At 40.1% G+C, this 13207-nt stretch overlaps 1 protein-coding gene across 3 annotated transcripts in view; it reads right to left on the bottom strand.

Annotated features, from left to right (window-relative positions):
* Positions 1-13207, bottom strand: part of galnt18a (UDP-N-acetyl-alpha-D-galactosamine:polypeptide N-acetylgalactosaminyltransferase 18a) — a 166447-nt gene that overhangs the window by 21290 nt on the left and 131950 nt on the right. For all 3 annotated transcript variants that reach the window (XR_015776941.1, XM_088079671.1, XM_042496204.2), the window contains exon 9: positions 10740-10835. Coding sequence is in view for 2 of the 3 variants with exons in the window: in XM_088079671.1 (XP_087935797.1) it covers positions 10740-10835 (96 nt within the window). In the remaining variant the exon portion in view is untranslated. The remainder of the gene's footprint in view (positions 1-10739; positions 10836-13207) is intronic.

The raw sequence follows: 13207 nt of genomic DNA, 5'->3' as shown, positions 1-13207 counted from the left end.
TTTGACGTTGACGTTGGGGATGGGGATTGTTAATTTTTGTTGATATTGATACCATTATCGAGACTCCTTAACATCTTTATCGATACCACTATTATATAATACAATATTTTTCTGTTATTTGGTTGAAAGATGAGGCAACAATACATTTTCAACAGAAAACAGTTAACTGTATTATTCAACTTTTTTTTCTTTTACTGATGTTACATTTAAACACATCATGATGACGTTTTATTAACCTTTTCCCCTAACAGTCATTTTACTGAGCCGACCTTGAACATATTACAATGACTGCAACCTGTTTAACTAACTACTTCTTATCCTGCTGATTTCAACTCCGATTTTAACTTTGGATTACTATCTTTAACTGATGCGACTTGCTACAAAGTTTGGGTGTTTTAACTGCTGCTGTGAGAGGATGATGAAGACTGAGCCAGCTATGCCGCAGCAGCAGCTGACGGATTTGAAGGAGTCAAAGGTTCTGCATTTAGTTTTAATTTGATGCACCATGTTGACGTGCTTAGTCACAGTGGTTGTGTTCCCACCCTTGAAAGAAATTATTTTGCAAAATAAATTGCATTTCTCTCCCTCTATCTTTTGCTTTGGTTAAACGTAACCAAACGTCTTTGCACATTCAGCCACCCTCACATGCACCTGAGAACCAGATTTCTTCTTCACTTGTTTTAATACCTGTTGGCTGGCGATTCAGTTGTCTTCAAAAAATGTCTCTTAAATACATGGCCAATCATTCTGGGATATCTGGAAAATCTAGCTCTTGTACATGTTTGAAAAAGGGGTCCCACATCATGCAAAATTTCCTCAGCGAACCCTTCATTATGAACCTGATTCTTTCTAACTTTGCAAAATTAAGGACATCCCTTATCCAAAGAGTGTGTGAGGGGGATTCGGAGACTTCCACTTAAGTAATATCAGGCGCCTGGCAGCGTGACAAAGGCTGTAAAGTTTGCTTCAATGGGGGAGAGTGGCGCTGTGGGTGGGGTTACACCGAATAGTGAAAATAAATAACATTTGAGCTTATCAATACTGCTGTTGTGTCCCATGGGTCCCTTTATGTAACATTACATCTCGAGCTGAGTCACGCCATTTAAATCCAATCATTGTTTTTTTGCTGTTGCTTTTTTTTATTTACTTAGGCCACTTATCTTAATTGATTTATAAGTTTAAGTTTTTGTTTTTGTCTGGGTACTGATTTGATTTGTAGTATTTGTCTCGTCTTAGTCTTTGGGGGAAAAAAAAAGTGATTAATTTTTGGGTTTTGGGAAAGCATAACCGGGTCCTCAAAAGAACCGGGTTCTGATCCTTAGTCTTGATCCCTATTCCTTGCTAGGAGAGAAGATAGCATTGAGCCCTATATGTTGGGAGCGAGTTTCAGTCTAATGACATCAGGTACACTTCACTTAACACCAACAATGAAACATTATGATGAAGCATAAATTATCATGATACTGCATGGACTGTCATAGCATACTATAAGTCCTTCCTACAGTTGATTGTCGATGTGTTTATAGGTGAGTATGGGTATCTATGCAATGTGACATACATGGTTTGCAGAAACATACGATGCCTGTGTTTTCTTCTGTCAGGGCTGTTTACAGACAGACTCGATTGTTTGCCACCGAGACATCTTTTATGAAAATGCCTAAACTCTCCTGGTGAGCTTATTACTGAGAGCTAGGAATGTAGTTAGACAGGCTAATCAATGGTGTTTCCCTCAGCCATCTGCTCTGATGATGAGGAGACAACGCAAGCAACACACACACACACACACACACACACACACACACACACACACACAGCTGAGCAACAGCTGCAAAGTTGTCTCAGCACATAATGAAGAGATTCTTCCCGTCGAGTGGAGCACAAAGACGTTCAGGAGGAGTGTTTAAGAGAGGGAGCAGGCAATGAGGTTAATTCCAGAAAAGTTGTTATTTATAGACATGGATAATAAATGGACTAAAAAACCTACTACAACACACACACACACACACACACACACACACACACACACACACACACACACACACACACACACACAAAGAGAAAGAGCTCATTACAGTATCGTACACTGATCAGATTGGTCACAGTTTTAATAGGCTTTACTTCAGTGCAATGACAACCGTCTCAATATGTCTATTTTATAACCACCGGCTTATAATGACCTGGAAAATTAACCGGCAGGCTCTTCTATATTCCACCCCTCACTCTGCCGTTTGCATTTGTTTCCTGTGAAAGTGAGAGCTTGTTGGAAATTCACACCTTGGCATAAGATTCTGTAAACATGTAAATGGTATTTGATCCCACAGGGAGGCTGAGATTGTTTTTCTTTCCTACTGATGAATAGACACCGACAAACAGATCAATCCTGTCAAAGGTTAAAGTTTTGGAAAGGTCAGTAATTGGGTTTCTCTGACAAACACATACACGTACTATCTGTCAAAAGTTTTAAAGTCTGGTAATTGGTTTGGTTTGTTGTATCAAAGTGACTCCCTGGTGAAATAACTGTTTTGGTTTTTTTTTTTAAAAAATCATTAATACACTCCCAACTTTCCTTCAGAAAATAAATCAATGTCTTCTAAAGTCTCTTTAAAGTAAGAAAAGTCATTGTTGGAGAAAAGTTGTTTTTTTGTTTTTATCCTACGGCGCGGTAAGGTTGTGTTTCAAAGGTGTTCTGCTGCTGGTTTCTCTTTATCAAAGCCTGGCTGTTTTTTCTGCCTTTTACAAATCACATTTGCTTCAATACTGCAGCTTGTTCATTTCTACCTTAACTTACTTACAAGTTCAATATCCTGGTAATTTACTCTGTTTCAACACCCACAGACACAAGCACGCCAGTGCACACACTCACACATTTCTTTTACTTGAGAGAATTCTTATCAAATCCATTTCCTCAATTTACCATTTATTTTACTATTGCTGAAACAAAATGACCAAATCTCTTGCAAAAGCAAACTGCATTAAAAACTTAAACTCTCCCAAAAATGGTATTTTTCACCACAACTTTACACACAAACACCAAATAAATAGCTTTTTCTACCTGCTAACTGTGAACTGACGTGTTGAATAGGGCTGCACCATGAAATTCAAAAATCCGAGTCATCAATTGGAGACCCCTCAGTCTACCAGATTTTTTTATGGTCGGTGTGCTGTACAGTGTACTTCTGAGGATGTTTTCGCCCCCTGATTTTGCCACAGAGTGACTTTCATGCTACTCTTTGGTACAGAGAGCTGCGGGCATGCAGGCAGCAGCACAGAGGAGAGGAGGGACTGCATCTTAAGGCCCTTATTACAATACAGTCTCTGGCTATTGTTTAATATCTACTGCTGGCAAAAACTGTTGGTGCACATTTCCAACCCATCCTTAGAGCAGTTAACTTGTTTACTTTTATTATGTGACTGCCAAAGTAACACTGAACATCCTGCTGAGCCCCGTTCAAATGTAAAACTTTATATGGAAAGCACAAATTGTCGAAAATCAGTATTTAATGAATACTGATTTGACTGGCATAACTCTGAACTGGGTACAGCCCTAGTGTTAAATTTGAAACACTACTACCTTGACTCTTTGCTATTTTCAGTTCGAGTCTTTGCTATTTGAAGCTGAAAAATGAAGCCAATGTGGAAGTGCCAAAATTTGCACTTCCTCTAATGTCCACATAAAGCCCGTGTTAAAATGCTCAACTTAACGGTAAATGCGGGGATAAATGCGTTTACAGCTTAATACAACAAAATATATCTCATCTCTACAGCTACTGTTTAGCATTGAATGATGTGTGTAATGTAGATAACTGTATGGAATTATTTTCCTAAAGTGTGTTTTAGAATTTCAGCAGTTTTTACGCCTTCTCATTTGCAAAGAACTTTAACAGTGAATCCCATGGCCTCACAAACGAGTAAAACTTGTGAGTGTGTCCTTATTTTGCAAGAGTCAAACAGGTCCACAAGAAGATAGAAATATGAGAATTGTACACGCTGACACAAACACGCGTGTGCACGCGCGCACACACGCACGCACGCACGCACACACACACACACACACACACACACACACACACACACACACACACACGTATGCTGCCCTGGTAAATAGCCTCAGAGGTCTAATTTTCAGACTTTATTGATCCAGCCACAAACCAATCTTTTTAGCAGGGCTGCACCAATATTGAGGCACAGATCAGATTCCTTCTACCTGCTTAGTTTCCACTGCAATTTCTCACTATTTTGTCAAATAAATATTGTCATCCACGCCTCTTACATTAGCTTGAAATTAGACCCCGATTCAACAGCCGCATCCGTTTTCGAAAATTACCAAATGTGATGTCGAGACGAGTTTCCTGCTCATAAGCAGTCGCGGATGTGAGCACGCCTTGAGGCAGAGAACATATTGGTACAATGTTATAATGGCTTATTGCAGACATTTTCAGCATTAGTAGATAGCATGACTTGCTGGAAAATAATGGAAATCCTCTTGCAGAGATACATTTGTATGGGTTATTTGCTTTTCTACAACTTGTAGGTGTGAGGTATCACATACAAAAGCACATTAAACTCATTATGAAAACTACAAAAAAGCAATACAGATAGTTAACAACGTAAGATCTCCTAAAAACACAATCTGTTTTTAAAGCCACACACCCTGAAGTTCATGGATATGGTTTAAGGGTTCAAGGACTCAAGGAGGTTTATTGTCTATTGCAGAAGACATGCAGAGTCATCCCGATACTGATACTCAACTTACAGCCCACAGGTCAAATTCTGCCCCCTTTTAGTACACATAAGTTGCCAGACAGCAATAAAAGAAACCCATCAAAACAGAGCTTGTTTATCAAAAAAAGTGCCAGTGGAAGATCCTCTGCAAATCCATCTGAAAAACGTCCTAAAATCCTAGAAACATCCTAAATCCAAAAAATGTCTTAAAATCCTAAAAATATCCTAAATCAGAGAAACATCCTTAAATCATGCATGTTTTTCAGTCTTTGTCATTTTCAGCGAGTCTTCAGGTTTGTCCTAAAACTGTGTCATGTAAAGCCATAACTGTCAGGTGAGCATTTTCCCTGACTGTATTTAGAGAAAAGCAGACGGGACACAAACGCAGCATAAGTTCAACAGCTGTGGTCATTTACTGCCATATGTAAAGATGTGATTAACTCAACATTTGCTATCTCTTTTTGATATATGTATATCTATCTATCTTTCTCCTTTTCTCTTTCTCTCATCACCGTCTGAAGATCCTCCCAGACCTCCCTCTCTCATCTGAAGTAGCTGAAAAGGATATTGAGGAACGTTATGCATCGTTGACATTCAAAAGTTCATCAGATATTCAAAGCCATACCCATCCATCCAGTTGGACATGCACACGCTGGCACACGCTGACACACACACACACACACACACACACACACACACACACACACACACACACACACACACACACACACACACACACACACACACACACACACACACACACACACAGAGAAATGGATTGGTTCTATTCAGACAGAAGAGGACCCAGAAGTAATCTAAAGGATTGGGCGAATCAGAATAAAAGGATTTGAAAAGGGAATAAGAAGGACTGGAGGGAATAACATTACAAAAGATACTCCACAGGAATAAAGAATGAAGAGTGATAAAGGCATGATAGAAGACCAGAGGAATATTTTAGTCTTTGATGTCGGCTATGAAACGGTTCCTGCTGCTTCTTGCTCTGCATCCTCGGGCTGCTTATCTATGAAGTCTCTGAAGTCTTAAACATGGCATCTTTTTGGCCTTCGCCAATGATTTTAAGATCAGTAAAGCAGTTTTGGTTGTGAAAACAGGTTTGGAATTGTTCTTCCGTGTGTCAGTTTTGAGCAGGGTTACTCAACGAGAGCTGAGTTTTCATTAGGCAAATGCACAGAGGTCTTTTATGCATGACTGTGTGTGAGAACGCAGCATGTACGGCATAGATAATAACTTCCATTTATTTTATGTGCAGCTTAATGTCTGATTCTAAAAGCCAAAACATCTCCGGTCTATGAAGTGATTAGTTCCCCTTGCTGATCCTGTATTGTGCAATGACATTCTGCAGCTATCTTGACTTTTCCTTGTAAAACCCCAAAATACCCCTGTTATCTGGAGACATGTTACAGTGCAGTGGGTAAATTATGTCACGCTAGTTAAGTTAAGTCTTTTTTTTCTCGGTTAGATGAAATTCCTCCACAAACATGACCTAACAGATTATGCGTTCATTTGTTTTGCCTTTAGTATCTCAAAATAACTCAGATGCAGCTAAATATTTGGAGAAGCACATGCTTGGCTATGAACTAGCTTGTGACATAAAATGAACATTTTAAAGGTCCAGTGTGTAGGATTTAGGGGAATTTATTATAAGAAAGGAAATACAATATAACAAATAGTTATAAAGTTTTCTTTAGTGTGTAATCACCTGAAAATATGAATTGTGTTTTCATCACCCAAAAATGGGCTGTTTGTATCTACATAGGGAGTCGGTTCTTGTCTTCAGAAATCACCATGTTGCATTTTCATGTTTCTACAGTAGCTCAGAATGGACAAACCAAACACTGGCTCTAGACAGGGACATTTACCATTTTGCATCGGCCACCCAGCCTGTTCTCACTCCGAAGTCATCAAATACTGCCGCTTTTGCAGGGCTTTTGGCGCAAGATCCCAACACCAAAATCTACCTTTCTTGTCCATACAATTCTCCACTGGACGGTGTCAGCTGAGAACCCAGTCGAACAGAACCGTTTGTGGGGTTGTCACACGTGGCAGCATGATATGCAGACAGGCAGTATCAGTTGAAAAGGTGGCCCAAAAAAAACTGCTGTGTCTGCATGATATGCTGCTGCTGAACACTGTCAGGTTGAAATGCTGCCAATAAAGATATATATGCAAGGAGTGTGAAAGTCCCTGTAGGGCAGGTGGATGGATCAAACAAACCCTGGACTTTCATGCAGGAGTCCGGTGTTCACTTCCCGTCTGAATTTGATGTTTTTTTTCTAAACCTTACCATGTGCTCCTTTGCCTAAACCTAGCCACCCAGCATGTGCTTTTGTAAACATCATGGTAGCAGCAACATTAGACACAAAAGGAAACCCAGAGCGTAGCATGTAGACACGAAAGTCCACTGCAAAGCGGCAATATGTGACGACTTGGGATGAGAACATGTTTTTACGTCAGCTCCCAGTAAATTAAAAAAACAAAACAAAACGATGAACACTAACGGAAGTTTCAGCTGTCTGCTATCTGCAATCCTAATCAGTAGGCAACACTGAATCCCCCTAAATCTTACACACTATAGACCTTTTATGCCTCCTGCTGACTGTGAGATCTTTGCAATCTTAGAAGTTTAGTGCAGCTACACTGTGCGACATGGATCTTAATAAACTTGGGTTCGACATCAATTTTGATGTATGCAGACTGCACAATGACATCACCTTCTGAATTGCAGGCTACGACCTGAGCTCATCTACAAATACAATATTTTTTTAAAAATCTGCACCATATAGACCAGATGAATAAACTGGAGAAAGAACTGCATCATCCCTCATGGCAGAGGGTGGGAATAAAAGGCTTCAGGCCTCACTGTGGGCAGGGACTGAGGGCAATCTACACTGCCACATGCTGAATTCATCTACCTGCTATCTTTCTGTTCTCACTGCAATTTCATGTTGTGAGTGTAAAAACTTTCAGGAAGTGTCTCTCAACTTGACGTCTAAGAAAAACAGCAGCACGCTCAGAATGAAACTTTTTTGTGAAATAAGCTTAAGACCTTCATTGTGGCCTTGCCTGTGTCAATTTTGTGTTTAAATAAATAAATTAAGACAGTGAGGGAGATAATAATGTACTAATACAACTCAATTTCTTTATCAGTACCAGCTGATTGTGCTGTCTCCAGGAGAGAGGAAATATTGGAGGCAAAAAGACAGGAGAGACAGAGAGAAATGCCAGCACAGCTGTTTCAGCAGCTGATGCTGGATTGCTGAGTATGACCCAGATAGAAAGTTGGATGTTTCTGCTGTCAAGGCGCCGGTCAAAGCTATTAACTTTACTGACAATGGAGGCAAGGCGTGGAGTGTCCTTAGACAGCTCTTGTCGATGGCGAGCTGGGTGTGAAGTGGAATCGAGTTCTGATCATGCAAGCTGCTTAATAGCTGAGATATAATGCAGACAGTTAAATGTGAATTCTTAATTTTGTCAAGGCACAAAGCATTTCAAAGTGGTGAAAAGTGGAAATGCACTGTCACACTCCCTCTAAGTTTAAAGTGTTTTTCAGTGCCTCCATTAAAGGGGCAATAAGTGCAGGCTGGACTGCCCTGCAGATTTAAATGGCCTTAAATCTGCAGAAGGCGGATTGAGTTGTTGACTGGCCTCAGTGACTCGAGGGTTACTTTTCAGATATTTCAGCTGCAAAGGCTGAAGAGTTTTACTCCACAAGCAAAACAGCACATGACAAAGCTGCATTATTATAGCACGGTGATATATTACCTCTTTGCTAGCATTTCCTTCCTCTGCTCTAATTAGGCAGCGTAGTCATTATGGAAATGTGACTTTTTCATTTATGTAAATTACAGGCCTCCAATGCTCAACATTACTGATGCCAATATAGGCAGAGAAACACTATAATTTCTCAAAACTACTCAAATTCATTAACTAACTACAAACTGTGCAATCTCCTCTTGACTTGGTAATGTTTTAAATTGCACTAACCAATATTTATACATAAACAAAGGTTCAAAAGATTATTTGCAATCTGAATCTTTGGGGCGTACATGGCTCAGCACCAGCACAAAGGATCTACCAGCCCGTTCTCACTCTGAACTCGTCAAATATGTCTGCTCTGCCAGTGCTTTCAACGTACAAATGTGACACCAAAAGCCGACACCATCCAGCCGCGTCCAACCAGAACACGTCTGGATGTTGTCAGATGAAAATGCGCTCGGACAGAATCATTGGCATTGTTATTTTACACCAACAACCAGCCAGATGGCACCGGGTGCATCCACATGCAACCTGCATGGTTGGCATCACTTGAGAAACGACCGGACAGGACCGGTCGCGTATGCATGAAAGGCTGAAGGTAACAACAACATGATATAATATAAGAGGTGCTAGTGCGCTGATAGGGCAGGTGGATGGGTCCCACATCAGCTGACTCTCGTGCGGGAGTCTGGTGTTTGCTTCCCGTGTGGATTTGGGTGTGTTTTTTTCCTACATCTTACCATTTGCCACTTTTGCCTAAATCTAACCATCTGTAACTTTGTTGCCTAATTCCAACCATCGTGATGATCGGCGTTGGTTGCCATGAACTGTTGTGTAAACATAAGAAACGCTGCTGTAATCCCACCATGTGCATTGTTGACATCACAATGTAAACAGCAGAGCCAGAAAGATACCTAAAACGTAGACGCAGAAGGTGACTGACAGAGCGGCACCGTGTGATGAGTTAAGATGAGAATATGTTGGATGCACTTGGGGCAGCCAGCTCAGGCAGATCCAATTTCAATTCAAATTTTACAAAACACAGATCCAAACTGTCCTTCGTCCCACAGGCCATTCAATTTTTAAACACGCACAAACAATGATCAGTAAGTCAAGCTGATCTGGCAAAACGTCAGCAGCATCCAGTCTCTTGAAATTCTACTTAAGGTGCAATGTTAGGTGTGTGGTTTGTTTAATAATGTGTCCTTTTTGTTATGCCAGTATAGAAGTGTCAGGTGACTGTAGCTGTAAAGGCTGCAAACAAATTTCCCCACATGGACAAATAAAGTATTGGTCCGTCCATCCATCCATTCATCTCAAATTTTACATCTGACTGGTGGCCAGCAGCAGCACTGGGACTAACCTGTGTAAAATCAGCAACAGAAAATTTTCTGATCTGGTGGGGAGTTGTGGCGGATCAGGATCAGACCACTTCTGGGTCTGTATTCAAGAGTGAAACACAAACATCTGAGAGCCGGCGTTAATGGTCAGAAATCTGGCGAAAGCGGACAGGAGTGGGATCAAGAAAACAATCCCACACAGGGCTCTACCTTTAACTTTGAACCACGGTCCATGAGCTGCCAACCACTCTCCTAAACGCCAAAATACACCGCTGACAAATGGTGCGCATCGAAATAGCCGCCCCTATTATTTTCTGACACCCCCTTCATCAGCGGAGGATGAATTTACAACAGGGGACAAATAATTAATCATTTGTTGCACACAGACTTTCACAAAGTTTACAGGTTTCCCCGAATTCAACAACTCACAACACTCAGACACTTTAAAGGGACCTGGTGCTTTCATCTTTTTGACAGAAATCAAACCAATTTGCTCAGATTTCAAAGGGTTAAAATTTGCCTGATTTGGAAGCCTTACCTTGAAAAACAGCAAACTTAAGGCAGGGGAGCCCATATACTTTTGGACACATGGTGTATGTCAATGTGAAGTTTCATAATAATGAGAATTGAGTTTATTTTTGGGAGAAGAAGTTTGAAACTAGGACACCATGCTGTACATTCTTGCACAGCCTTTTTGATGAATAAAGAGATATCACTCAACCATCTCTGCTACTATAATGCAACTTTACGCAACGGTTGCTCTCTCGAAATCACTCGTTTAAAATAACAGTGAAGTAAACCAATTATCCACTGCTGACAACCTCTCCTCAGAGCTCTCTGTGCTTTTTTATGTTAATTTTTAGGATAGAAAAGAAAAGAATAACGTGAGAGCCCACTGACCTGCGGCGTCATACCATGACAGAGGTACATGATGGGGATGTTGTCGTTGTCAGGTCCTTGGTCCAAACACAGGTTGTCTCTTAGACTGTTCTTCAACTGGAAAAAGAGAAGAGACAACACAGGTGAAAAAGAGAGCGAGGGAGGGAAAGTGAATGTGAAAAAAGTGACGTATTTAATGTATCCATAATTATGATGAAACTCTAAGCAGATGGGATTTAACAAGCGTATATATGACTTGTGATGGCAGAGCGCAAATGGAAAGGAAAGAGGTGGAGGACGCTGCTCTCTCTCATACACACATTTATTCATCAAATTTGCTGCACTATTAAACAAATCACTCTCCTCACTTAATGCAATGTTGGGCTGTCAGAGCTCGACAGCCTGTGATTTCATCACAAAAACATCGGAAAATAAAAACAGCAGCTCATCTCTTGTAAAGGCTCTAAAAGACCGACGGATTAATATCAGCTGAATTTGTCTTTTACATTTGCTTAACCCTTAGGGACTGTTTCTACGCACTTTTTATTCTTCATTTTTGTTCATTTTGGCTGTGTTCATGCATATGGCATACATTTGGCAAGATTGTGTATTTTTGTTTAATCTTAGAATTTCAAGTTCAGCTCCTACAGTAAGTCTAAAATACACTGTGGAAACTAAATTGTTACATTCAGATTATAAAGTGCAAAAATGTGTCACTGAAACCCATTCAAACTGCAATTTTTGATCCCACAGTCATCAAAGCATAAGAAATATGCATTAAATTGTTTCTGGGTGTCATTCTGGGCTTTTCCATTTGAATTTGTAGTTGTTTGTAAAGGCTGAGTCTATTGCAGAGACACTCAACTTGCTTTTCTTGGCCAAGGGCCAGTTGCAGCAGCCAAACTCATGTTTCTGGGATTTGTTTTAAGAATATTTCTATGATTTTAAGACACTTCTAGAATTTTAGGCTGTTTCTAAGATTTAAGACGTTTCAAGGATTTTAGGGACATTTTAGGATTTCAGGACATTTCTGGGATTTTAGGAAATTTTAAGAAATTAGGGGCTTAGCGAGGACCTTTGTTGGGGGGGGGGCAGAGGATGCTCCACTGGCTTTTTTTATTTTATAAACAAGCTCTATTTTGATGCTGCTTCATGAACTCTGGCACTTCATGTATACTAAATGTTCAAAAACAATTCCCAGTGTGAATCACTTTATTTCTGTGAATTGTTTATTGTGAATTATAAAATAATTACAGGGCCGCCTGGCACCCTGTTAGGGGCCAGATTTTTCCTGCAAGCCGAAAGTTGATTATCACTGGTCTTTTGTTTTTCCAACCTTTTCTAAATGCAACCACACCCACTGAAGCATGACAAGGATGGCTGCCAGACGTCAAGACTCGATGGTGTGTGTGGTTTCATCTAAAGTGGTTGAATAAAATGAAATGCAGCCACATTTGCTGTTTCCCCGTTTCTTTTTCTTGCTAAACTAAACATATCTATTATCAATCTTCTCATCTCACTACTGACGCAAAAATGTCTTAATATTCCTTTAAGCCAACATCATGTATCTGGTTTAATTTCTAAATATGATTTCAATGTTTCAAACCTTTATATGTAAGATCTCCCTGTCTTTCTCTCTGTCTCCACATTATTAATTATTCCATTATGACTGAGTGGTGCACTACACGGCTCTAGTTGTGTGGCGAAAGTGAAGACAAATGGAACCACTGCCGGCTAATTACTGCCTGCCAGGAGAAAGTCATAACAACACTTTGCACTAACCTTCAGCTGTTTTTGGAGCTGCAGAGTAATAATTCAAAAAGGAAAAGCATCTGTACTTTTTGGATGGTCGGTTACTCCTTTAATTTGGCTACAGTCCACAGAGGATTATATACTAATTGTACAATGCACGTTAATTAACACAGGACAGTCAATATACTTCAGTTTGTCCTTGTTCCTTCGGACAGTTAAAAGAAAGGTTCATGTATTTTATGTTTTATTTTTTGAAAAATGCATAATAAGAATCTGATTTAGGAACATGTGGTATACAAGAATCTTGTATCTGTGCGGTCCAGGAGTCTTTTCTATCACCGTCTCTGTCGGGCAGTTTGAAGAGAAGGTCAGATGTCACGAGTGCTGCTTGAGGTGAATGTGAAGAAGTCTGCCATGAAAAACGGATAATTTCCTGGTGCTCGTTCTCCGGTTGGAATGAAAAGAACTGTAGCACTTTTGTGAATCACTACAATTTTCCTCTAGACACACTTTTAGGCCAAGTCCGATATTAAAAATCAAACCCTGTCAGTTGTGGTTTGGAGCAGTTTGTGAGAGTTGGCCTGGATTACATGTGTGGAGAGGTAAAGACTTCAACTGTGATGTTTTTTATGTGTTATTTGATGACCCTGCTCAGTTATTAGTAGTTATTTCAAATGTTTGCTTTTGCTTTTGCTCCATGTTGTAGCAGAGTAACAGTTTGTCTGACATGTTTGCCT

This window comes from Plectropomus leopardus, chromosome 7 (genome assembly GCF_026936395.1).
Source record: "Plectropomus leopardus strain MGB_pleo_1.0 chromosome 7, ASM2693639v1, whole genome shotgun sequence".
In the NCBI taxonomy this organism is placed as follows: domain Eukaryota; kingdom Metazoa; phylum Chordata; class Actinopteri; order Perciformes; family Serranidae; genus Plectropomus; species Plectropomus leopardus.
Note: the sequence above shows the minus strand (reverse complement) of the source record. Positions and strands in the feature narration are given on the sequence as shown.